The sequence below is a fragment of the Cebidichthys violaceus genome, unplaced genomic scaffold (assembly GCF_023349555.1).
Source record: "Cebidichthys violaceus isolate CVI_PGR_0920_01 unplaced genomic scaffold, fCebVio1.0.p SCAF_1, whole genome shotgun sequence".
Lineage (NCBI taxonomy): Eukaryota > Metazoa > Chordata > Actinopteri > Perciformes > Stichaeidae > Cebidichthys > Cebidichthys violaceus.
In genome coordinates, this window is record NW_027176262.1 from 23592698 (window position 1) to 23618542 (window position 25845).

The 25845-nt window shown below is 44.1% G+C and overlaps 1 protein-coding gene across 2 annotated transcripts in view; it reads right to left on the reverse strand.

Moving 5' to 3' along the window:
• Positions 1-24965, reverse strand: part of esamb (endothelial cell adhesion molecule b) — a 32222-nt gene extending 7257 nt beyond the window's left edge. For both annotated transcript variants that reach the window (XM_068716057.1, XM_068716048.1), the window contains exons 1-4: positions 24556-24965; positions 2061-2206; positions 691-892; positions 59-214 (exon numbers count right to left, since the gene is read on the reverse strand). In XM_068716057.1, the coding sequence (XP_068572158.1) occupies positions 59-214; positions 691-892; positions 2061-2206; positions 24556-24610 (559 nt within the window). In that variant the 5' untranslated portion in view covers positions 24611-24965. The remainder of the gene's footprint in view (positions 1-58; positions 215-690; positions 893-2060; positions 2207-24555) is intronic.
• Positions 24966-25845: the final 880 nt, after the last annotated feature.

Sequence of the window (25845 nt, forward strand, 5' to 3'; positions counted from 1 at the left end):
CACTGACCATTGAAGTATAAGAGTTAGTCACAGTTAATGTGCTTGAGAAAATACTCACTCTGCATTGGGGCGAAGAAGACCTCCGACATGGGTGCAGCCTTGGTCCATTTGTACTGAGGGACGGGTTTTCCATGACCGGACTTGCAGCTCAGAGTCACGTTGCCCTTCACCACTGGGTTTCCTGTCATGGCGCACACTGGGGGAGAAGGAGGGACTGTCGAGAAAGACAGACAGACAGACAGACAGACAGACAGACAGACAGACAGACAGACAGACAGACAGAGTGTTAAGATAAGAACACAGGATCAATAAGCTTATAATTAACTTGTACCTAAGGCTTTAATCCACTGCAAACAAAGTGGAGATTTTCTTTTTTCTCGGGGCTGCAGCCATATTGCATTAAAATTAAGAAAAAAAGTTTTGATCCCACATTGTTTCCATCTGTTGCTGGAGGATGACATAATGACTTCAGAGCCGAGCGAATCCCTAAACAGCAGATGAATATTATTTGGACATTGCTTGCTTTCGTAAATACATACTTAACAGACCGCTCTGATCCGAAATCCTTCAAAGTGTTTACTTTTTGCCTGAATTTCCCCGATCCAAGGAGCCGCGTGAGCCGCGTGTCACGGAGCGCTCTGATTAAATCTGACCTTTTTGAAGCTCCTCTGACGATATGTGGTCCATTACCTTTGACATTTAGGTGCATTTGTCCGAAAATGCCAGAACTGCCGGGGATGATGACCGAGCATAAGTACTGCCCGGAGTCCGACTCCTGGGTGTTGTTGATGTAGATGGAGAGGTTGGCCGAGGGCATGGCCGCACTGAAGCCCACTCTTTTGGTGAACTCGTTCTGGCCGTGGCCGACTTCGCCTGCGCTGAAGTTTATCACCTGAACAGAAAGAAAAAAAAACCACCACATCCAATGGTGACACTGAACATAGCATCATTGCCCTGTTAATTATTAATACTCATAACTAGATCAGCATTTCTGAGTCTGACACTTTTTATGAAAATACAACGCATTCCTAAAAGAAGCTACTAGAGAGACTTTTCTCTCATTTGAGTGAAATAAATATGTTTAGATTTTTTTTTTTTTTGGTCTGTGGCCATATTAAGATGTGCAGATTAACCATATAACAGACATCAACGTCCTTCATGAAGATAATCCTGACATGTACAGATGGTGGATGTGGAATTTTAGCCTGATTTTCTGTTTGAGATAAGCTTGCAGGCGTCAGACACTGAAAATGTTTAGATTATATTAATCATGCAAAAGACCCTACACACTCTGACTGACACACACACACACACACACACACACACACACACACACACAGAGTGAGTACACACACACACACATATGTACAGCTTCACCAGTAATTCGTGTCACGTTTAGGAGGTGCAGTAAAGAGATGGAATGTCATTAGCGGCATCCTTTCCTGAATGACATCCATCTTTCCGGCCACTATGAATTAGATTTCAGCAGTGGTGCTGGCAATAAGTCTAATCTCTACCGATCCTTATCAGCATATATACTGTATATGTTATGCAGTACAAAAAAGATTATTTTCCTATCACATAAAACCCAGAGGTGATATCGGCCTAGCGGTACTTCGTCAACACATTTTTTATTGACATAGTACGTAAAAGGTTACTTAAACAGGTTTGCTATTCTTTGCAAGGCTGCAACCAACAATTATTTGTCATTTTAAAAAAATGGCAGATCAAAAATCTTACTAATAGTTTAAACTCAAAGATATTTTAAATTAAAAGCAGATCTTCACATTGAAGCTAAACCAGAGAGATCTCTGGCGTTTTTCTAGAAAAACAGCTTAAACAATCAATCAATCGTCCAAATAGTTCATCATTCATTGTTTTGAACCGTTGTATGTCTTTGTTCTGAAGGTACAAGACTTCCATGACAGTAGCAGGATCAGCAAACACACTGTTCTTTATATTAATCCCTTCAAAGAGGCTCTCCTTTCTTTCCTCCAAGAGGTCAGAGCAGGGTCAGCTGTACAGCACATCTCAGCAGACCGATGCGTTCACCTTCTCACCTGCTTGGATTCTTTCCCCGTGAAGAGCCAAACCACAGAGTTTTTGGAAATGTCTGAGATGGGGCTGTACCAGGCATGCAACACCACCATCTGGCCCTTGACCACCTCCATCTGTCCTCTGGGGATCTCCACCTCCTTGGTGTCACCTGGAACAACAACAGCAATGGAAACGGTTAATCGATGAGCTCATTCTGTGTCCTGCTTCAATCGTCTGCATAGAAGTGTGTGTTTGTGTTCTGTGATATGTATCGTTTGTTTTATTTACTTGTTTTTGTCTTTGCATTCCCCGCTCCCATGTCTCTCATTTGTTGCATTTATTAAATTTTTTAAATTCTTAATTAAGCTGCTGATTATTAACATTTTGTCAATAGAAAATTTGCCCCAAAAAAAAGTGAAATACGACATCTTCAAACATCTTGTTTTGTCCCACCAACAGTCAAAACCCCCAAAATAATCAGTTGAAGAAATGGAAGTTTACTCTGGTGGCTGTAGATGTCTTTGTTGGAATGTGTCCATTTGTATAGAACTGATCAGACGGAAGCAAAACATGAAGCAATAACCCAAATGAAATTCCTAACTGTGCCGTCAGCCAATCTGATCTGTTCCAACCACCAACGAGCTCGGGATCAGTCCATCCCCAACATGCCTCCACTCCTCTTTGACACCTTGACATGTTGTTCTTTTGGCTTCTGTACGTTCAGCGACCCCGAAACCAAGGAGGGCACACTTATCACATCGTATGTGGAAGCAGGCAAAAGCAGACTTTAAGACAATGCGCTTCGGTTGTAAATTTAAATAAAGCTGCATTTGAATTAGACGATCTGATGAAGTACAGCTTTGTATCCATGCATTTTACAGATAATAAATGGCTTATTTAGGCGCAGAGGACGTGGAAGTTTCCTAACCGTGTCCTTCTGTATATCGGAGGAAGTGTAAATTACCAAAAGTGCAGGTGTCCCCACATGTAGTGCTGACCTTATACAAAAGGTTCACCACTGGCTTTTACAGTGTTGTATTCCAAAACTATACTGGTCTGCATGTAGCATTCCAAAATGACTTAATTCTCAATTATCTTCCAGACACGAATAAAACTCAGCATGTCATTTCAGCTTATTTTAAGAAGAGAAAGTAAAGCAAGGGCAGTTTAGGTGCATGGATTATGAAGAAAACAACAACATCTGTAATCATGTGGGGTTTAGGGACTCCAAGAAATTCCAAGAAAGTACAAAGCAACTGACAAGAAAATGCTTAATATTAATTTCATATCGGGAACATGAGCAAACAAAGGAAGGAATGAATGGAAGAAGACATATTAAAAGTAAACAAAAGCAGGTTGTCCAACTCACAGGGTGTCCAATCACCCGACCCGGACAGTTGAAGCTGGATCAACTGATCCCCGCAGTCGGTGTCCACTTGTGTCTCCAGTTTGATTGGTGAAGAGAAAAAACGTCAGGCAAAGAAAATAGTGTTCAACGCCACTAAATCCTTCCACGGCAGCAAACACAGTGAGAAGTGTCCCTCATGTGCTCAGATGGATGGAGAGGGGAGATATTTAGATAAAAGGAGAATAATACACAGAGGAGGAGAGGGAGCGTTATGATCCATAGACGGCTAGGCAGCTGAAATCTCCACATCTGTTCAGCCAGGCACGCCTACCTCCTTTTCCACGCTGACAGCATGTAGAGGCAGGAGAATTAGGAGATTGGATGTGGGGCTGGGCTGAGTGTACATGCGAAGAGTAGAAAAGTGTGTGTGTGTGTGTGTGTGTGTGTGTGTGTGTGTGTGTGTGTGTGTGTGTGTGTGTGTGTGTGTGTGTGTGTGATTTTAGGGCACCAGAGAAGGAAAAACTTGTTTTTTGACCTATAGGTTCGCTGCGGTGACTCGGCGCTTTCTTATTCCTCCCCGGGACAATGTGACCCCCGCCGCTGTGGGGCTCCTGTCTCTTAATTTCGGAATCTCTGAATCTGGTAAATCCTGCTGACTAATCCCTAAACAATCCCCGGCTAAATCCTCTCACCTCACGTGAGCAAAAGAGCTCAGCAGGACATGGATATGATCTGACACATGGTCGCTGCAGCCACCAACGCTGCGGGCATCGCCATCGCCATCATCATCACCATCACCATCACCATCATGGCAACAGCATTCACATTCAACAAACAAAGATTAGCGGACCGCTTTGCTTTACATTTAATCATTCATGTCATGCGACGCTTGTGGAGTCTGCACAACATCCAACATGTGATGCACTTAATAAAAGGATGTTTTACTAATGATACAGTAGATACTGAATGATAACCTTTTCTTTAAAAGTCGCACTGACATAGGAAACGCGTTCCTGTTGTTCACAGAGAGCGTTGTTATGACTGTGCCTTTACAAATGTGTGAGTTATGAAACCCATGTTTAGACCAGCCGTGTTGCTTTGAGTCTAGAACCACGCTAGCTGCTTTGGAAGTCTGTACTTTAGCAGCGACCCAATGTAAAGATATAGTGGAGTAATGTCTGCCTGTAGCTTAGCATCGTTAGCTTCTATCCGCCGGCTCAGCCGCCGCCATGTTGAGAGCCACTGAGAGGCAACAGATATGATCTCAACTTTGCATGTGGGGATTTGTTTCTTTGTCATGTTAACTATCTTAGTTTAGTGTGTTAGCATGCTAACATTTGCTAATTAGCACTGAATACAAATTAGGGTTATCATATAGTATATCTTACGATATCATAAGCTTAACAGGTGTTTGGTCATACATTTCTGGCCTGATGATTAAACATTATAAGAATTAACCATTCAAAAAGTTAAGGATCAACAAAGTTATTACAATTCCTCCTGAGTGGGATGTGAATGTCTGCACAGTTTCATCAGATAGACTAGATATTTCAGTCCGGACCGCCATTGGCGTTCATAAAACGAAAATCCGTGGCGATGCTTTCATCATCGTCACATGATGAGATGTCAAAGCCTGTGAGACATTAATGCAAAAAAAAAATCATTCCTCTTATCATAAAACATGTCTTCATATCCAGCCTTTCCTCATGTCATAGGCCATGCATGCGTGAGATTAATATCTTTATCATCACCATCGTTCCTGCAGTCACCACATCAGCCTGTTTTCCATGCATAATACATACATCTCTCCCCCCCCCCCCCCCCCCCCCAGATTTGAAACATAGTTTTTGCCTCACAAATCCTGTTAGCGCTCCGATTTCATCTCCATCACGGTTGTGATTGCCGTGAACCGGCGTGCGTCCGCTGTAGCAATTACGTAACGACACGGAGGAAAAAGGCCACGTTTGGGATGAGGCTGCGATTGTGTCTACATGAAAGCTCTCCTCGTGTAATGCTATAAAGCGCCGCGCATTGGCATCGCACGCCGATTAACATGCATTGTGTACCGGAGACACAATCAGAAGGGATCAGGTTCTTCTGTAGGTTGATGAGAGTTCTTCATGTGAATGATATTCCATGATGAAGTCGGATAATGCCCCTGCAGTCTCCTCAGTCCAGACTATTCTTGTGCTTCTTTGAGCGGGTTTATCCTCAAAACTGTGTCATTCATTTGTTTATTAAATGAAGGAAAATCTTCACTAATCCGTGGCTGTCTCCATCTGGGATGTGTGTGTGTGTGTGTGTGTGTGTGTGTGTGTGTGTGTGTGTGTGTGTGTGTGTGTGTGTGTGTGTGTGTGTGTTTGGCTGCAGACAGACAGATAGAGGCGGTTTAAGATGTGGATATGGGTATGAAGTCAATTTAAATCCTTCAGAACAGGAAAAATAAATAAATAAGAAAATCAAAAGTTGCCAACAAAGAGGATGTAGATATGATATGTAGCCTCAGTAAACTGTCCTAATTACATTTATGCCAAAGGCGGTCGTTCAGCCTAGCCACGCTTTATATCTGCTAATTGGATTCTTCTCTTTAAAATAAACAGAGGGGTTTTTTTTGTTGTTGTTTTTCTTTCCTGCAGGGCATCCTGGCTTTGAGATGTTGGCGCAGTCTCCGCTGCAACAGCAATTAAAAAAACGGCCGCGCGCAGACCTGCAAAGACTGATCAAAGAAGAGTCGACCCTGTCATGCACGTCTGGAGCTGGGGCGCAATTAAGAGATCACGTGTGAGCGTGTTGCGGTACCACGAGTCGCCCATAGGGGGCAGCACACTCATGTGAGAAAACAGATCCCAGATAAAAGCACAGGGGAAATCTTCTTATCGCCAATAATCTCCGAATGTATGACTCAACGAAGCAATGAATGAAGATAAACTGAACAGGTTGACGGTGTAAATGAGTTGTTGTTTTTTTTTGGAAAACCTGGCCGGGCAGGTGTGTCCAAAAATAAACAGGAGTCTGGTTTATTGCTGAAGTACGTGTGATTTGCATGTCTAACAAGGCCATCTGATTGTGCCGCGTTGTGATCGAACGAAGGATAAAAAAAAGTGAGTCCCTCTCTCGATGCCCTCGGGGAGCCTGTGTGAAGATAAACTGATCCTCTTTAACCAGCCCCACTCTATCTCCCCGAGTAATCTCTGCCTCCACCCATGTCTCTCTCTCTCTCTCTCTCTCTCTCTCTCTCTCTCTCTCTCTCTCTCTCTCTCTCTCTCTCTCTCTCTCTCTCTCATGCGAGTCCCTCACTGCAGCTTAAGCTTTAGCGGAGGCTCAGATTTACCCTCCATTTACACCTCTGCCCCTACACTCTTCCCCATCGATACAATGGGGCGGGCCTGCCGCTTCACAAACGGCCTGATAATCTCGAGCAACGAGAGGTTAAAGGTCTCAACAGCGGCCGGATGCACTTTTCAGCGTCCAAGTGATGCTGTAAAAGTCTCAACTTTGAAGTTACGGAAAGTGTTTCCCGTTATAATACCTTTTCGTGCCTCTACAGACCTCGTATTTATTAGCATATGTCATTTTCTGCCACCTGAAATAGGTCACATTCCTTAATTCGAGTCTTCTTCCTAACGGGTGAAGGTGTGCCCCAACAGACTGAACATAACAGACTGAATGATGTCTATAATCTCATGGAACGTATTGCGATATCGACCGATCCCGTGTTCTTGTTAGTAACACAGCTGATGTGCAGGGAACAATGCTCGTCTGATCTTCTGCGGCGCGTTTCGTCTGTGCTGAGCCGGGATCTGTGTCAGAGCAGCGACAACAAAGTCTTAAAAGGACCCCACCAACGCCGAGCTGTGCAAAAACAGACAATATAATAGTGAATTATTGAAGCGTCCGATTTCTTGTCCTCATTATAATCGTTCAGTAGTCTTGATGACGACCTTCGCGTTTTGCTTTTATTAAGGAATTTAACAAGTGAAGAACAAGTGTTCCACATTGCTTTGATTCAGAATGAGGACAGACGTGAACAAAGATAAAAAAAACAAAAACTAAAATGGGGTTATTGCCTGACTTTTTGACAGACAGGATGAGGAGAAATATAGGACAACAAAATAGCCTTGTTGCTGTAAAACCGCCTATTGGGCTGACCCTACAGGCTTCAAACAGATGGTGCTTCAATAATAAATATTTGGGGAAGGCTCCTTTAAATTGGATTACATTAGTGTAATCTCTGCAGCTATTTTAAACCATTTGGAGTGCGCTATCTCATCACAGTCGCTTTAATCCCCTTTAACTTTTGATTGTGTTTAAATTGATTCTCCTCGCACACACGGCTCCAAACTCCCACAACCTCCCTCCGGTTCTCGCCGCAAAACTCACCGGCTTACACACACACACACACACACACACACACACACACACACACACACACACACACACACACACGCACACACACACACACACACACACACACACACACGCACACACACACACACACACACACACACACACAAAAATGAGGTGTGCCCTCACACGTATTTGTTGTTTACAGTGTCACCTTCAGGACACAGGAGATCTAGCAGCCCACTCATGACAGGAAAGTGTCACTTTAAATCAGCGCTGGAACTGCTTTACTGAACTTAGTGGAAGGATTGCTGTGCGTCACTGACTTTATGGCCGCGGTTCAGTTTGAGACTGATGTAAAGGAAAAAAGGAGACGGTAAAACATTAGCATCTAGGTTGGTTAGGAGCACTGAAGTGAACATGAAGTGAGCGTAAATGCTTCCGGTCTGTTTCAATGCACACGCAGCCGTGAGAGACCCGAGGATGAATAAAGAGGAACCTCTTATTTTGAAGGGCTTGTAAAATCTCCTGATTTTCTTGACACAGAGGCTGATCATCAACAATGAAAAGATGCTAGCCTGCTTTACATTAGGCCTCCGAGTTGCAGCCACCAACCTGCGTTTTTAAAAAGGACATCATAACCGATCACAGCCACGTAAAGAGGCTCTGCCTGCACTGCAGCGGAAGGACTGAGGCTCCTCATAGCTGACACCATTTATAACCTTCATTTCCTGAACATTAAAACATCGGAAATAATCATCAACAGGTTTCTAGTGAGGGAGAACACACACAAAGGGGATGTAAAGCAAGGGCTCTTATTGTGGTGCAGCTTCTATGAATTAGGTGAGTATGGGGAAAGGTTTACATCTGTATACGTGCGAGTATTAATTTAACGCTGTGGAAAAAAAACCCCGTCTGACAACAAGTAGCCGATGTCTTCTTGCGTGTCGGTCGCTCTGACTCGGACTACTGGACGGATGCCAGTGGCCTTTTCATCCCAGCTGTCCATCACAAGCCCCACAGTGCCCTTCCTAACTCCCTTCCCCTCCTTCTCCAGCCAGCTTCTGGCTCCTTGTGGCAGGGAATGAAAGGCGAACAGAGCTTAAATGGGTCTGCAGTGTTGCGCCACGACAGAGCCCGCAACCACCCCGCCACCCCTCACCACCGTCTCGGGTCTTTGAAGAAGATATTTATAAACCATTAGTGTGGCAGCGGGGGCGAGGGTCGGCCGTTTTATCTCCCAGATCTGTCATGTGTTTCCAAACACGAGTGACGGAGCGAGGGCCGATGTGGCCGCTGCCACACACGTCCAGGGTCGCACTCGGCGGCTGATGCCTCGCCGCTTTACTGCCTGTGGGCCACGGGGAGGGCTCAACGCAGCGAGGCTGTAATTAAGAAGTTGAGTGATCTGATTTCAGATTTTCAGCGAGCTCTCATCAGAGAGGAGATCCAGCGTGAGGCTTTATAATCTGTATACAACAACATCAAAACCCTCAAATGCTTCCCCAGTTCATCATGGCAGAGGCGTAGCGTACGAGTGGGTTTGGCATCATGGTGCAACATCTGGAGCGTCAGACAGACAATGTATATATATTTGTATTGTTAGTGAGCTTTAGAGCTGATAGTAGGCTTATTTGGGATTTTTTTGGGCTAGCTGTTTCTCCCTGTTTCCAAGGGGGATAGCTAAGCTAACCAAATCCTGGATGTAGCTTTATGTTCATCCAACAGTCATGGGAGTTGTATCAAATCTTCTTATCCAACTCAAAGCAAATAAGTATATTTTAAAAAAAGGACAAACTTTTGATTTGAGGCCATTAACGGGGACAGAGACACTCTAAACTCTAGTCTAGTGGAGTCTTGTGCCCGTGTGTAAAAACCATCAGTTCCCACAGGCAGAGCTACTCCCAGAGCCCAGGTATAGATTTTACAAAGTGAAATCCATACAACTTACTTTGAGGTTACTAATCGATACGATTCAGCAGGGTTCTTTTCATGGATTGAGTTTAAACCTGATTTGTCAGTCTGAACAGTCTGATGAAAACAACGCTGCTGAGAGTGGTGGGAATGAAGTGAAAGTTGTGGGCTGAAAAACCAAAACAATAAACAATAAACCTAAAGCTGAGGGGATTTCAGACGATAGATCTCTGTGGGTTCGTCACTGCAAGCGATGCTTTTTTAAATCACACATTCATTTGATCCAGTGTTAATGTAATGGTGAGTGCAACTTTATTAAAAATCTGATATCCGGAGACTCAAAAATGAAACTAAGGTGTTTGAGATGTTCTGTAGACAATTACATTTCAGGCTGAATTTGTGGACCTACAAGACCTGTGCTTATATTTTTCCATCACCAAACTTGTTTTATTCCAAATTATTTCTAAATTCCAAACAGTTTTCATTGAGAAAGTAAATCTGTCTCACTACAAATAATGTTCAACTAAGGAGATAAAAGAATCTGTTTTCAATTTAAGTTCAAAAGTGTAAAACACAGCATTGTAAAGATTTATTTTAATTAATAATATAATACAGTATATATATATATATATATATATATATATATATACAGTCCCTTTTGAGTCCACTACTCAGGTCTTGGTCATACTTAAACTACAGTGAAGTACATGTTCACAGCACCTTACATCTTTACCTTAAGCACAGAGATGAGGTTATTAATAATTAACAGTACCTGGTGCAGAAGCCATTACATATGAGGAATCAATATTTAAAAAAAATCCTAATTATAGACTTCACTGCACATCTAATAGAGCGGGGGGGGGGGGGGCTTTATAATATGTGACGTCTTTATAAAAACAATAGCCTCGTAAAGTTAGAAATGCTGAGTGCTTTGTGGTGAAATCGGGTCAGATGCTCAGCGGAGTCCTGCTGGCTCTCATGTCCACTGTACGTTACATCCAACACACCCGATACACACACACACACACACACACACACACACACACACACCTACAGTAGGTGAAGGGGTCCTGGTCAAAAGGTGAACGCTGCAGCTGTGAGCCAATAGAGACCAGAGGAGAGAGATGAGTCCATCATGTCTCCCACCTGAGCCCAGCTCACCTGCTGCTGCTCTGCTCTCCGCTTTACTCTGAGGACACGTTATTGGGGTCAAGTCCATTTTGACAGAGAGATCCATGACTTTGAAAGCTTACGAGACCCAAAAATATCATACCGTGATATCATATTAATGGTTGTATTGCTCTGAAATGTCATCGCTGTGTTCATGTTTTTTTCTATTGTTAGACTGATGACAGTTTGGGCACCTTAACACATATCGGCTGTGAGACTTGCCATCCATACGATGGAGGTGTAATGGATCTCAAAAATTGTTAATTGAATATTATGTCTGAAAATCTAAAGCGAAATACAGACGCAGAGTCCCAGTTACTCTGCGTCTGTTTACCTTTCCCCCCCCATTTCACCCAAATGACACAGCCGGTACAGCTACCTCAGCACAACAAACTGCACACACACACACACACACACACACACACACACACACACACACACAGTATAGGTTTTTTTTTCCCTTTTGGAAACTCACAACAGTGTGCACGTATTTAAAGTTTTGAACGTGTATAAAATGAGTCGTTAGGTCCACCAGATGTGCAGATCCAAGCAGCCGTCGCTGCTGTACGCTGCTGCAGTGTCTGCGTTAGCAGCCAGCTACAGTCATGTGTGACGTTTTACCGCTGAGCCAAGTGGGTTGTAGACTGTCTGTTTGGCACGCTCGCAAATCACGGGCATGATTAATGTGGCGCAGTGATATTGTACAAGTCATTTCGCTCTTGCTCTTACTCCCCTGCTGTGCATTACCGCGCTAATGTGACACTTTATTGATCCCCGTAGGGAAATGTTCTCTTGCCAGCGCTGGCCTAAGTGCCGGGTCAGTAACAGCAGAAGATTCAGTGTTGTGCTGAAGGAGGTTTTCCCGACAAGGGGGGCTCAAACCGGGGGCTTGTGGTTGGCGGACGGTCACCAATATGCTGCCTGATGACTGTTGTTTCCACTTCAGCATGCTTCCCAATAAAGAGCACCATATCATTTATACAATCACAAAGCCTTCACACTTTCTATTTCCAACAAATGAACTAAAACGAGGCCCGATATGCACATGAACGTTCAGCGAACGAGAAAAGGCGACGGTACGCAACGGGAGAGACGAGCCGAGTCGCATCCAACACAATGGAGAGCCGCGGTAATTGAACCGAGGTGAGAGGGCTGTAATCAACATGGATTATATCAAAGCGTAAAAGGGATTTGATGGCTCCCAAACCCTGACATGATGGATTTAGCGAGGGAGGCTTTTAAGGCCTCTCGAGGGTCTGCTTGTGAATACATTATGAACTGTGCTTTTGTAGAAGTGCTCCCTTCAGTGTTTAGATAGCAGCTCCCCTGAGACGGACTGTGGGCCGTCTCCGTGGACCGGTCAGAGACACATGAAGGAGATTTATTTGGTGTAATCCTCTTGAGCTACTTTACTTTTTCTCCACATTAAGATAAAACGATGGCGTCTTAATGACTTGTGGAGACCCGGAGACAAACTGGATATAAATGAATGAAACGCTCCGGTCTGATCAGCAGAAATCTAACGTGCATTTCATTTTATTGAGGTGTGACACGCTGCCTCATGAAATGAAATGTGTCAGGAACACCGAGAATGGAGAACTATCGAGGACTGAGTAGGGCTGCACAATTCATTGACATTTTATTGAACTCTCAAGATGGCTGACTGCAATTATCAAATAGCAGGAGGCACAGTATTTAAAAAAGGTGAAATATTTGATGTCAAAATACTAATTTAAATCAAATATTAACTTCCTGCAAATATGTCCTAACCCTACACATCATATTCTACAGACTTAAGAAAACATCTTTGTCACGATTGCTTCCTTCCCGAAACCAAAGTGTGACAGCTGAACTTGCGATTGGGCCAATAATGAGTAACGATGCCAGAACAGCTACTTCCTTCATCGATCTCAGACACAGCCACCATTTGTTTCCGGAGCTGTCGATGGAAGAAGCTAACAAGTTCTTACTCATCGTTGTTGAGAGTTGCGGTACCGATCCGGCGGTGTACGGGTCAGGCAGCTGTTACGTGATATCATGATGTGATATAAATGATGTGTGAATTCTCTCGCTTTTACGTTTGTGTTAATTAATATCTTCGGATAGATGAATCTCATTTTGACCCCATGTTTCAAAAGGTGGATGGAGAAATAACCGTGTTACCCACGTGTCAAGGTTGCTCTGCTGTCCTTTTTATTTAGTTCAATCTTCAGCGATCACACAGATCAGATGGAGTGCAGCACCATGTTGGGGCTCCTCTGAGTGTGTCATCTGGTTATAAAAACACTTTACATGTAAACCAATACGTGTTCGACTGCCTCCTCTAAATCTCTGCTTGTTAAGATCTGTGTGGACTGGCAGTAAAGGGTTAAGCCTTTAATTCTGCCACAGTTCAACAGAGCATTGATTAGCGTGGATGGATGAGGCCACTGATGGAGGCGAAAGTCGTGTTTGTTGTGGAGGAGGCGATTATGGATGGAGAGGCAAACGGGGGGGAGGGGGGGGGGGGGTTGTGTGCAGACGAAATAAACAAATCTTTTTGTGCAACATTCGTTGTTTAATTAAATACACGCGAGAGCTGCGAGGACGAACGTACTCACAGGAGCGTTCATGCACACGGTGACTTTATTGGCACATTTTTGACGCGTGTTGCCCTTTAACCTCTCTGCTCCAGAGACTCCTTCCCCCCCTCCGGTGGCGTCCATCTGCAGCAGCCTCGTGGATAAAACGATCACCGTTTCTTAGGTCAGGTCGCTAAGCCGCCTCTCTACGCTCTAATCTTATTATCAGCCCAAGCTGGCTTAAGCGGGGAGGGAGAGACAGGATAGACAAAAGTCGCACACAAGAAGACATCATGATGTGACCGCTGTGCTTGGACTCACGAGACAATCGCATTATGCGGTAGTAGACAGACAGACCTGGTAGTAATGGGCATGGTGACTGTGTGTCTGGTCATGAGGGACGGAAACTATTCAATAATGCAATAAATCACTATCGTGTAAAATCACAATGTCTCCCTGCATAACACTGAAACCTCACATGAACTCATTTATGCGGAATCAACAATGTTCTTTAACTTGGAAAATGGAGAGTTAAATGCAACTGGTTTACCGTTTCAGATATCTGGGTTATGTCTCTATATTTTTTAAATGGAAAGAGGACTTTTGGATTGTGCTCCAGCTTATATGCATGATCAAAACGCAGCATGCGAATAGGTTTGACCCTCAGGCTTGTGCCGTGAAACACTAACGTGGTGAACAACGGCCCGTCTCACCTTTCTTTTCAAAGCCGTTTCAAAGAAAGTGGTCTTCTAGGAACAGAGGTCGGCTCCTGAGGGCACTAACCATTGTCACTGCCTTCAGCTAAACCAATTAGGTGTAAGTGTTGGTACACAGCTGTTGTCCCGTCACCCACCAGCTCTCTCAAAAGAACTATAAATACACCAGGAACTGATAGAAGGATACCCATATATATATATATATATATATATATATATATATATATATATATATATATATAGAAAGCTTAACGCCTTACTCCACTTCAACCCTGCTTCCCCTTCTCCCATATTAAACAACCTGTGCAGACAGGACTAGTTTATATTTTAACTGCATCTCAGATGATTCTCACTAGAAATGCACTTTATTCATTCATTATTATCTGGTCCCCTACAGCATGCTGCTCTCTATAAGGCGAATGGATATCCAGAGACAGAGAACTGGTGGGCTGACAGCAAGCAATGCCAGCCAAAGTTTAAACAGGAGTCAAGCGATCTCAAAGAGTCGCAGCCATAGAAGAGCAGAAACTTGTGACTTGATCTTAAAACTCATTTAATTCCACGGCGTAGCTTTTCAAAAACTTTTATTTTTTTGCATTTTTCGATCTGTGCTTTCAAAAACACTAGTACTGCACAAAAAAACTGAATTGTCGTACTGCTGGGGAAGCTGTGTGTCCTTTAATCACGTCGCTCTATGATTTCTGGGACTGCAGCAGTTACACTAATTTTCTCATTTCAAATCAGCGAGCACACAAGAGTGCACTGATTAGAAGATCTAAATGCACAGCGGCCGCTGCCAGGAGTCTACTTAAAACTCCAGCAGGGTCTCTGTCCGGACTCGGTCCTTCTTTTAGGTAATTAGTCCGTTTCAGCGCAGAGCAGAACACATAAATAATGAAATGGTGTCTTAAATGCTACGAAACCAGGCGGTGTTTTAGTCTGAATCATTGATTAATCACAAACTGACTTGCTACAATATGAAAATGGAGCACTGGTAATGTTAAAGAGCTATTTCTCGCCGTGATACACGTCCGTGATAAAGTTATTTGCAGCGACTTTATTCTTTTAAGCCGTTAAAACGTTCACGTCCGCTTTGTTATGGGTCAATATTGTGGCTCTGAGGCTCAGTTTTGAAACAGAAGTGTGAAAAATGTTTCACTTTTATCTGTCGTCTGCAGGCATCTCTTTAATTACCTGAAAGAACGACAACAACCATATTTACAATTATAGCTATCATTGTGTATTTTACACTGAACCAGTTAAATGGAATTAACAGCGAGCCACTCACAACAAGAAGACCAACAGATTAAAACACACAAAGAGAGAACAGGGGGACATTACAACTAATGACAAAACACAAGTCTTATGTCTCTCAGACATCTGAGAAAGAAATCACAAGTTCCCAGAAGCCAAGGGGAAGGGTTTAAATGTTTCTTCTCATCATTAGATCAAAGGTGGAAGATATTCGAGACATAAAACGGAGGAAAAACTACCAATTAACACATTTGAGAAGCTGGAAATATTACTAAAGATTATACTAATATAAAACATCAGTAGCTCTGCTGAGAGAAGTCAGTGTCACATGCTCCGTACTCAGTCCTGTTGGTGTAACATTTGTCAAGGTGTCCTCCATACTTTGAAACCAGGCCTGTTAAGAGAGTAAAGACGGGCTGAAGACAATGCAGGGAGGTGCAGCTTTCAGGGCCGTCATTTTCGCCTTCTCACAGGTTTCTGAGAGAATTCTGTACTTCTCTCTCGGCAGACTTGATACCGGAGAAAGTTTAGGACTTCCACCTGAAATGAAGCCCATTTGAAGTCTGAGCTCTGCAGGTAAAAGGTGCCATGGTTACTGGGCTTATCAGGTGGGAGCAGGTTTCTTAGAAGCAGCTGTGTTCGCCAGATCAATTTAGAGGACCGACCAATCTCTGGGCTGGAAATAGAAATGAGCAAATTCCACTCCTGCAGAAAAACCCCCAACTATAATGAGGCTGGACTCGCTCTATAGATCCTAATGTATGTAACGTAATGCATGACTGCCTGCTCCACGTGGCCGACACAGATACAGGAGAGCGCTTCACAAAGCAGGTCATGTTTTTGGCTAATTTCATTTCAGGATCGCTAAATATGACATTATGCTTTCAGCACACGTGTGACTATTTCAGGGTGGTTTAAAAAAAGTGACGATTCAAACAGCTTTGCTGCACATTTACTGTGTGAGCAAACTGTCTGTTAACACACTCTCAAATGATTCAGTCAGACGTGTGCGCGCACACACACACACACACACACACACACACACACACACACACACACACGGTGCCAAAGACTGTAATGGAGTTTAAATGGAGCTGTGTTTGTGAACACATCACGACGCGTTTATGTTCTGTACAATCAATGTCTGCTCTACGCTAATGGTTACTAAACCACTTCTTAGTTATCTTTAATGGAATAGATTTTCCATATATATGTATATTTATTCATGTGAATATTTATTTCATACACCATGGCTCCATATGAGCACAGGAAGCGCCTTAGTAATGCATGATTAACGACTGATGTATTTTGTGTCGCTAATGGTTCTAAATCGGTCATGAAGACCACATGGATTCCATTAAAGACAGCATTGGACTGGTGCTGGTTGTACCGGTGCGTAATGTGCATGTGAGTAATTCTTTGTAGTTGGTGATCAAGTAAGTGACCAACAGATTCCAAAAAATAAATAAATCTATCACTTCAAACAAAAACATCTCTCAGGAAGTAGGACGACTGCTGCACATGTATTTTGGGAAAAGCGTTAATCAAGGACACCCCAGGCAAAGGAAGTGTGTTTGTGACGACATGAATAACTGACTATATCTCAATGAACTCCCACAGGATCTGTAAACTACAGTTGTATTAAATGCAGCAGCCTCTGTGTGTGTTTTACTTGCTGTAAAATGTCGGCATGTAATATAGCTCTGTTTATCACTGAATCAAGAAAAGGTACATTTATCCTTTACTTGAGGGTAAAATAAATCAAAGTAGTATGATTGTCACATTAGGAATGATGCTGAGGAGAACCCTCCCTGGTCCCACTAATGACATCCGGAGCGGCTCAGGAACAGGAGCCACCTGTTTCACCTCAGGTGCTGCTTGTGTCCCTATACTCTTCTCAGTCATCCCAAAGAGACAATTCTTCCAGGGTTTGACACATAAAGCACAGGTCGGCCTCGCGTTCTGATCGGTGGGCTCTTTCTATTTTGAGCGTCAACATCCCCAAAGGTATTAATTCTAATGGCAATCGCCTCACCACCAGAGTGAACATATGAGCCTGCAAAGTAAATTGATGTTACAGCTGCAATAAACACTTGAGGGCTGAAAAAAAATAAAAAGGAAGCGAGGGGATTTAGAGAAAGCGCCTGAGGGTTTTGATGTAGGCTTTACACACACGGTGACCACATGATGTCCAGCAGCATCTTTAACGGCTTATTAACGTTTTGTGTAGGTTTTTTTCCTTTGGACTTTTATGCATTAATGGCCCTAAAATTTGAAATAAGGAAATGTTCCATCTCCAAAGTCACTCCCTAACTTGGTTCTATAAGGTTCTCCCTGTTCTAAAGGAACAATCAGTGCTCAGAATGAGCAATCAAGTTCTCTCTCTTTACTGTGTCACCTCACCGCTCTGTGACTGGGCTTAAAAATCTTGAAATGTTGCTCAAAATGTATGAAAACATGAATGACAGTGACTAAGTTGCACGTTTTTGGCAGCGCCCCAGTAGTTATCAGCTGTAGCATGCCAGTCGGCTTAGCCCCATAAGTCAAGCTCAATGGATAACGCGTCGTGTCAAACCGTGTGCCGTTCTACTGATACACTTCAAACACTTCACGTGAAACGGCGTCCTCCACATGTGTAAGCCAGCGGTTCCCTCTCTTCTCCGCACAGCGTTCAGGCGGCTCTACTGCTCCAGAGGGTCTAAGCTGCGCGTACGGGACCACACTCTCGACTGTAGACGATCCCCAATTCAGGCGCATGGTCGAGCTGAAAAAGTTGCATCGGTGCACTGTTGAATGTCCACATTTTTCCATTGTTTGCGGAGGAGAGGGCGAAGCAAATCACAAAGTGGAGTCACACTTTTCATTGAGAATCACTCACGCTTTGGGGCCGAGTCACATTAATCTCAAATTAAAGCGAACGTCATTGAGTCACTGAGGAAAGCGGGTCGGACGTCAGTAACACGTTATACGTGACGACCACGACATAGTGTCACGTTATCCCCGTATGTATAGTTTTACCACATGTTCATGCTCATTGACTATAACGAGGGGTTTGTTTGAAGAGAAGTCGATACTATTCATTAGTAAATGAGGGCAGCTTGTTATGACTCAGAACATTCTAAATGATGTGTTTTCACTACGAGGACGCTGCTAAAGGCCCGGTGTTCTGTATTATCTTGTTGGTACATATCCAGAGGATTCTTCCTCTGGGGAACACGAATGTCTATATTCGATAATTGTCGATACATTTCAGTCCAAACCAAAGCAGTGAACCAACCGACACTGACATGGATAACAATGTGATATGATTTTGAGATTATGTACAGTTTATTTAAAGTGCCTTTAGGATGCCTGGAAGGAAGGAAGGAAGGAAGGAAGGATGGATGGATGGATGGAATCTTCTCATTTCAAGGGTACATAGATATGAAGGAAAACTGTTGTAAAAGTAAATCAAAGGGCGAGCTTTCCTTGAGGAGGGTGCGTTGCCTCTAAAGAAGAACCTTCTTTAGCCTCAATTGACCTGAAGCCTGTGAGGCCAGGTTACACCTCAAACCAGATGACAGCATTAATCTGCCCCCCCCCCCCACCTCCATCTGGCAAAGAGAAAGGAACGAGGATGCCTCTCACTCCTCTGCGAATATTAATCTCTCATCTCTGCGCTCAAATTCTGTCCTTTCACAAGCCCCACCAGTTCCACAGGGCTATCACCAAGCATTTTAAAACTGACCTATCAGCACTACGGCACGGCAGAAAACCCATCCGACCCTGTGACATCCCCTTGTGCTTCACCGTAATAGCCCAACAGCACCCTAATCCTCGAGCGTCTGAGAGGAAAACTCATCTGCTGCCACCGGTTCCTACCTGCACTACAAAGTCAAAAGAATAAAAGGGAATCTTTTCTTTACAGGCCAGCAGTTTTCACGCATTTTACCCCTGAAAATATCTATCTTCCTCTTTGGATAAAAGCAAACATTTCAAAATGCTGATGAAACAGTTTTTTTGTTTTTTAGTCATATTGAGCCTCTGCCAGAGTGAAGCAACCTCTCGCAATTACAATCGACGCTGCTTTTCCAGTTAGAAGAACTGATTAATTGTGATGAGTCGTCTGAAAATTAATTCCAGCAGTGTACCGCTGCTTTCACCGGCATTAATAGGACGTCTTTGTCTCAAACCTCGAGATAAATGTCCCTCGGCAAATCAAATGTGGCTGGAGACGGTAGTTAGCGGCCTTGCGTTGTGTTTGTATGCCTGGCCTCTGAAGTTCACACACAGGTTTCTACCCAGAGCAATGGTCTCATTTATAGAGGGAACGCACCTCATTAGCGTGTGCCATTTTCCCAGGGTGCACCTCGTCTAAATCATCAAGACCCTCGCCCACGCCTGGGGTGTAAATGACTCCTCCGCTGCATCATTTATGGGCTCGGATCAACGGGGACATCAACCTATGGCTAGTAGACGCAAACGCACTTCCTTTGGAGGCTCGTTCCTTTTTACGGAACGCTTGTGATTCAGACGCTGTGAGACTAAAGAGCAACATGACTTTCTAACTGGCTGAGTGGGAAGATTTTTCTTTAAAAAAAAAAAAAAAAAAAAAATGTCCCGATAGCCTCCCCGGTGGACAAACTGGACTGGTCTCCGGCAGCCACATCATTAGCCACATGAAGATGGAGCGTGGGTGGAGAGGTGACAGGAGGAGACGCACACCTGTCAGGCTGCAGCGCCGGCAGCAGCTTGTATGTTTAAGGTTAATTATAGCGCAACCTGCAGGTAGGCTTTAAGACGGATTTAATCAACTAAATGAACAGAATATGAGAGTGTGCTTGATATTCATACAAACCGCAATTGAAGTTTTGCAGCTCTAGGTTTACTGACGATTCCTGCTCAGAGGATCCACGTCTGTGACGATATATTTCCCCTTAAAACACTGAAGGAGCCTCTAAATACGCCGACGTCAAACTCAGAGAGAAACACTCGGGACTGCTGAAAATAAAACGTTGACGTCTGAGTGTTAACGTACATTTCATCCCCCCTGTGCTGCGTCTTTTACTTTTCTGCTTTAATTTTGAAAAAGGAAGAAAAAAAAAAAGAAAAAGGAAAACTTGAGGAGAGCTGATTGCTACCAGCTGAACGCCTCACTGGAGACAAACCAACCATATGATAATAAGCATACATGAAACATTAACCCAGCATGAAATCAACAGTTAAAGCACCATTTCAGTACTCAGCAGGTGCTCTGTGGGTTTCCCTTGGTAACCGCTGCTGGATGTACGCATGTCTAAATCAACTTGAGCGTCTTTCACACACGCAGCATTTAAAGATGACCCTAACATAAACAATTCATTATCACTTCCCGTCACATTTCCGATGTATTCGACAAGAGACGGCCTTCACCATCGAATCCAAACTGCTGCAGATGAGATATTACTGCTCCTACAGACAACAAGTGGAGTTTTGCGCGTTCTGCGTGGGTTTCCTGTCCTCCCACAAACAAAATGCAGGTTAGGTCAGCTGGCCACTCTTAATTGCCCGTGGGTGTGAATGGTTGTCTGTAAACTCGTTAGCGTCATCTTGAGATCATGCTTGAAACTGGCTAATTGGCAGAATTGATTACCCTCCTGATCTGTTAAAAGAAACTTTTTCACAAAGATTCTTTCACAAACGACGCCTCGTCTTCTGCAGAGAGTGTTATTGGACTGTTATAGAGTGCTGTGTGTGTGTGTGTGTGTGTGTGTGTGTGTGTGTGTGTGTGTGTGTGTATATAGCAAATGACTAATGCAGCACAGTGGCAAACATCAAAGCAAGCCATTCAGCAAGAAAAATGCTGATGACTCGGTGCGTCTGATGGGGGCGAAACATGGACGGTTCATTTCATTTGCATCAGCTAAAATGTGCAAAATTATTTTACCTTCATAACGGCAAAGAAAACTCAACCTGCTGATACAAACGTAAATTAATTTGTACTGTAATCGTGATGGAAAGGCAGGACAATGGGAAACGGTGTCACTCTGAATAAACCTCAGGAGTTTATACAACTGACTGTAAATATCAGCGTCAACATCCATCAAAAGTTCACTCCGCACATTCAGATTGTTTTAATCATCTGCCTGGAAGCTCCAATCAGCACCTGTCAACCTGCACTACTGCAACTGTCACTGGGTGAATAAAGTGGAACGTGCAGCAGCTGTTGTGTGTAGAAAACAAATACTTTTGCAGCGAGTGTGGCAAAGCATGAGCCAATTAATTTGACCTGGTGTTACATAAGAGAAGCCTTAATAGGCTGCACCGGCTCATTCTGCCTCTGTGCGCGCGCGCGCACGCACGCACACACACACACACACGCACACACACACACACACACACACACACACACACACACACACACACACACACACAAACACAGGACCGGATCAATTAGGCTCCCACACACCGAGTAAGTCTAACAAATGTAACCGCTCCGGAAACTGGTGGCAATTTACCAGTTTGAGCCAGAGAAGATAAACAAAGTGACTCACATGATGTACAGCGGCGGCGGCGGGATGTTTTCTCAGCGGCGGGTTGTTCCGTTGACGAGGAAGCGAGATGACCGAAGTGTTTGTGTGTGAAGAAATAAACTATCAGGCGTGGAAATGAACACTGGCACCACCGCGGGGGAGGGGGGGGGGTGAGGGTCCACAGCTACCCTGATATACAATCGCTCCCCCCCCCCCCCCCACCCCCCCCCCCCGTCATGACTCACATATGCACTACTTGTCTCTGTGTGGTGTTTTTGAATGTGTCAAGGGTCTTGACACATTCCATACCTGGATAACATAATAATAATAATAATAATAAAACCATTTCTATGGCGACTGAGTAAACTCTATCTGATGAGGAAAATGATGGAAGATTCACCTGGAGGTCACGGGACCTCAAGCGGCAAAGTGACTTTTCTAGTTTACGAAAGCTCCTTCCAAAACGACTATTGAGCCGCTATTACACACAGAAGAACACAAAGTGTTGAAGTCGTACACGTGCTCCTCCTCCAGATATCTTCCTCATCTCTACACGGCTGGGACTTTGCACTGATGGTTCATTCTCATGCGGCCGTTTGTTCCGACGCTGGATGACGGCTGAACAAGCTCTTGTTTAGTTAATCTCGCTCTGATCAGAATTACCCTAAGCTCTGTGAGTTATTCTGTAAAAAAAAGAAAATATATAGCTGGCTCACAAACATCAGCTTACACCAGAGCCTAGCGGCCACCGGCTCATTACCAACCAGCCGTCACTGAACACAATCAGCAGAGGACATGACAGCATTTCAACAACCCGGCCAAAAGAGAAAGGCATTTCCACAAGAGGAGGGGGGGAGGGGGGGTGTTTGGCATGAACTAATTCCACATTCAGACCGCTCGGAGCCAAATCACCTTGTCACTGTCCTCGGGCCAATTTGGGCTATCTGATGGGCAGCGGTGATGCGTTTGTGTGGCTCGGCTAGAATGTGCCTTATGACAGTCAGTTACAGAATGTTGAGCATCCATCTCAGAAGAGGAAGGATCCTGCAGGCAGCCGAGTATTTAACGGATTTATTTCAGCGTTCAGTAGCCAATTAGCTACGGGTCTTGTCACGGAAAGCCAGTGAAGCCGCTCTGTTCTGCATCAATTCCAGCTGGGTCTACGTTGCTCATGTGAAGTCGGTCGTGCGTTTACGGTTCCGTGCCGCAGTCTCTTGATTTTCTAATTATGACGTCTCTGACAGGCAGGATTGTTTTGTGTTTTTTTTTTCCAAACAGCCTTAGCTGTTGTCAGAAATGAGAAAAGAAATCCGTCATGCAAATGTTTACAAATCCATTCGATCTTCAGAAACAGGAAGTTCATTCATTCGTTTCATTCCATTTAGCAGTCGCGCCAAATCAAAGGACGGCTGATGTGATGTCACGCCACAGTGGTTTCCACGCAGGAGCCCATTAGAACAATGCGGATGTTAAGTCAGGTGTCTTCCGCATTGTTAAAGGACGTCATACACAACTTTCTAAGTATGTTCAGCACTCTCAAGTGAGTTGAAGATGGACACAATGTCCCCCTCTCTGTATTTCCCAATGCCGCCCCTCAGTGAAACCTGAGTTTGAACCAAACAAATCCCGACATAGAGCTGTAACAATCTCTAATTTCCACACCAGAGGAAAGCCAGCATCGGGTCGGAAAATATGCAGCGGCACCAGTTTACAGAAGCAGGATTGGTCAATTCAAACTGTCCAAACTGACATTCAAATAGCGTTGACCAAACGCTTCCCAAACATTTGATTTGTCTATTTTCTTTAACATTTGGTTTGAGGCGTTATTAATGAGTGATGTGTTATCAGTTCATCAATAAATTCAAAGCCAACCACATGCATGCGAGCCACGCCGGTTAAAAGTCAATACAGGATGCTTTGAACCTGCATGACCTACATGACCCAAAATGTGACTGCTGGGATGTCCAGAATTATTTCAAACGACATCCCAACTCTTTCAGGTAGATTTGTGCATTTTATGTTCTTTCCAACCTCACAAGGGGCAATAACCATCAAAAAAAAAAAGAAAAAAAGCTAACAACACTTCCTTGAAATATATGTCAGGGCATTCAACCATGCAACAACATTATGCCCTCTTAAGAGGAGTACTCTGCTCTGTGCTTAAAAGGAGACCTCTGGTAAGATCCACGCGCATAGCAGCAGCAACGGCAATAAAAAGTTACATATTTCATGAATTGTCAGCGTGCTTGTTCCTGCATTTAAATTCAAAATTTCGCTGGACGAAGAGGAGGAGGGGCTTTTTTTTTATACATTGCCAATAACATGAATCTGAGCAATGAATTTGAAGACGTGGTGATAATGCACACTGTTAAAGGTCACGCAGCTACAGTGCATGAAGTAGGTCACTTATTGTAGTACATTACTGACTTAATTCATCGAAATGAAGCCTTAACACGCACACCAGCTTGTTCTTACATGGACTAAGTTGGTTAAAAGAGAAATTGTGTTGCTTTTTTTTGGCTCACTATTGGTTCAAACGTGGACGTTTGATGACAGGAAACGCTTTTCTTGACTTTTTCCCGTGTAAATATGGTTCGAAACCCACTTTCCGTGACCCCAACAAACGGCCACCGCACTCCGGCTATAACGCTCGCGGGCTCGCGGACTCGCGGGGCTGCCACCTGCAGCAGCACCTGCAGCGCGCGGCCTAATTAGCTTACCTTGAAAAATCCATATCAACATCAGCGTGGCTCGAAGTCTCGTCTTCATCTCCATGGCGCAACATCCACCGGCTGCTCCAGCGCAGACAGGAGCTCCTTTAAAAAGTTGACAACCGAACCGAACACACCTCTTCGCTCCTCTAACCGCGGGGCTTAATTGTCTTTCGGGTGTGCAATTAACTGTCCGCAGTTAAACCGGCGCGGCAGCAACGTGTGCGCGTGAAGTGTCCTCTCCTCTCCCCATCTCGCCTACAGAGAGCGGCTGACATCGCAGCGCGCGCGGGCAGCTCCGCTCGCGTTCACTCCACAAACCTCAGGGAGCATTCGGGGTTGTCTTTTTTCCGTCCTCGTCTATGTTTAGTCCCCAACCTGCTTCACTTTCTGCAGCTTGGGTGCGCGTCGCTCCCTCTCTCGCGCTGCTCTCGCAGTGAAACTGGAGGGGCTTATGGACCCGCGTGAGCTGCTCGGTGACGCCCCCTGGCAACGAAAACCTCGACTGCACAAATACGTGTCCTTTAATAGGCAGGTGGACGGTTAACGCGGTTAATAGGCAGAGTCCTAAATGACAGCATGCTGTTGACAGTGGGCGTGGTTCTGCCCCAAAAACAGATTGTAATATAATTTACAGATTTTTCTTTATTTTTCTACATCATTTTATAATTATATTGACAAACATGTTCATTCAAGTTCAAAGCTGTCCTGTTTTCTCTCACCGTTTGTAAACCAGCTGTGTGCTAAACACTCATACATGTGGGTGCTGTAAAGAGAGAATATTGTACATTGTACTTGTATTATATTCAATGTTCTGGAGTTGACTGTACTTTGGTATTACTGAAAGACAATACACTGGTGGAACGGGGCAACAAATCACCTCACAAAAAAAAGAAATGAGAGGTAATAACTTATATTGTTATGTTTCCTCTCTCAACAATGTTTTCAGATTTAAAGTTAGCTTCACAATGTGAAAAACGTTACCGTCGCTGGAGCTTTTTCATGTCTGCAGGTGCTTCTTCCAGTTCAGTCCAAGTCTAGTTCCCTCATTGTGTGTGTGAGATGTTGTTGTATGTGTTTGCCCCGTGTGTTATAGTCTCACACATCCCAGCACCGGACAGAGAAATACAAAAAAAGGATAGAAGTGTGCTCTGTTGCTCTTATAGAGAGACTTATATATAAACCATTAAACCTGCTTTATGTGATTTCTCTCTGTCCACTTGGAAGCAGCTGAAACAATCCGTAAAAACAGCGCTGACATGTCATCACCTTTTAAGCTGATGTGGCAAACTAGTTAGC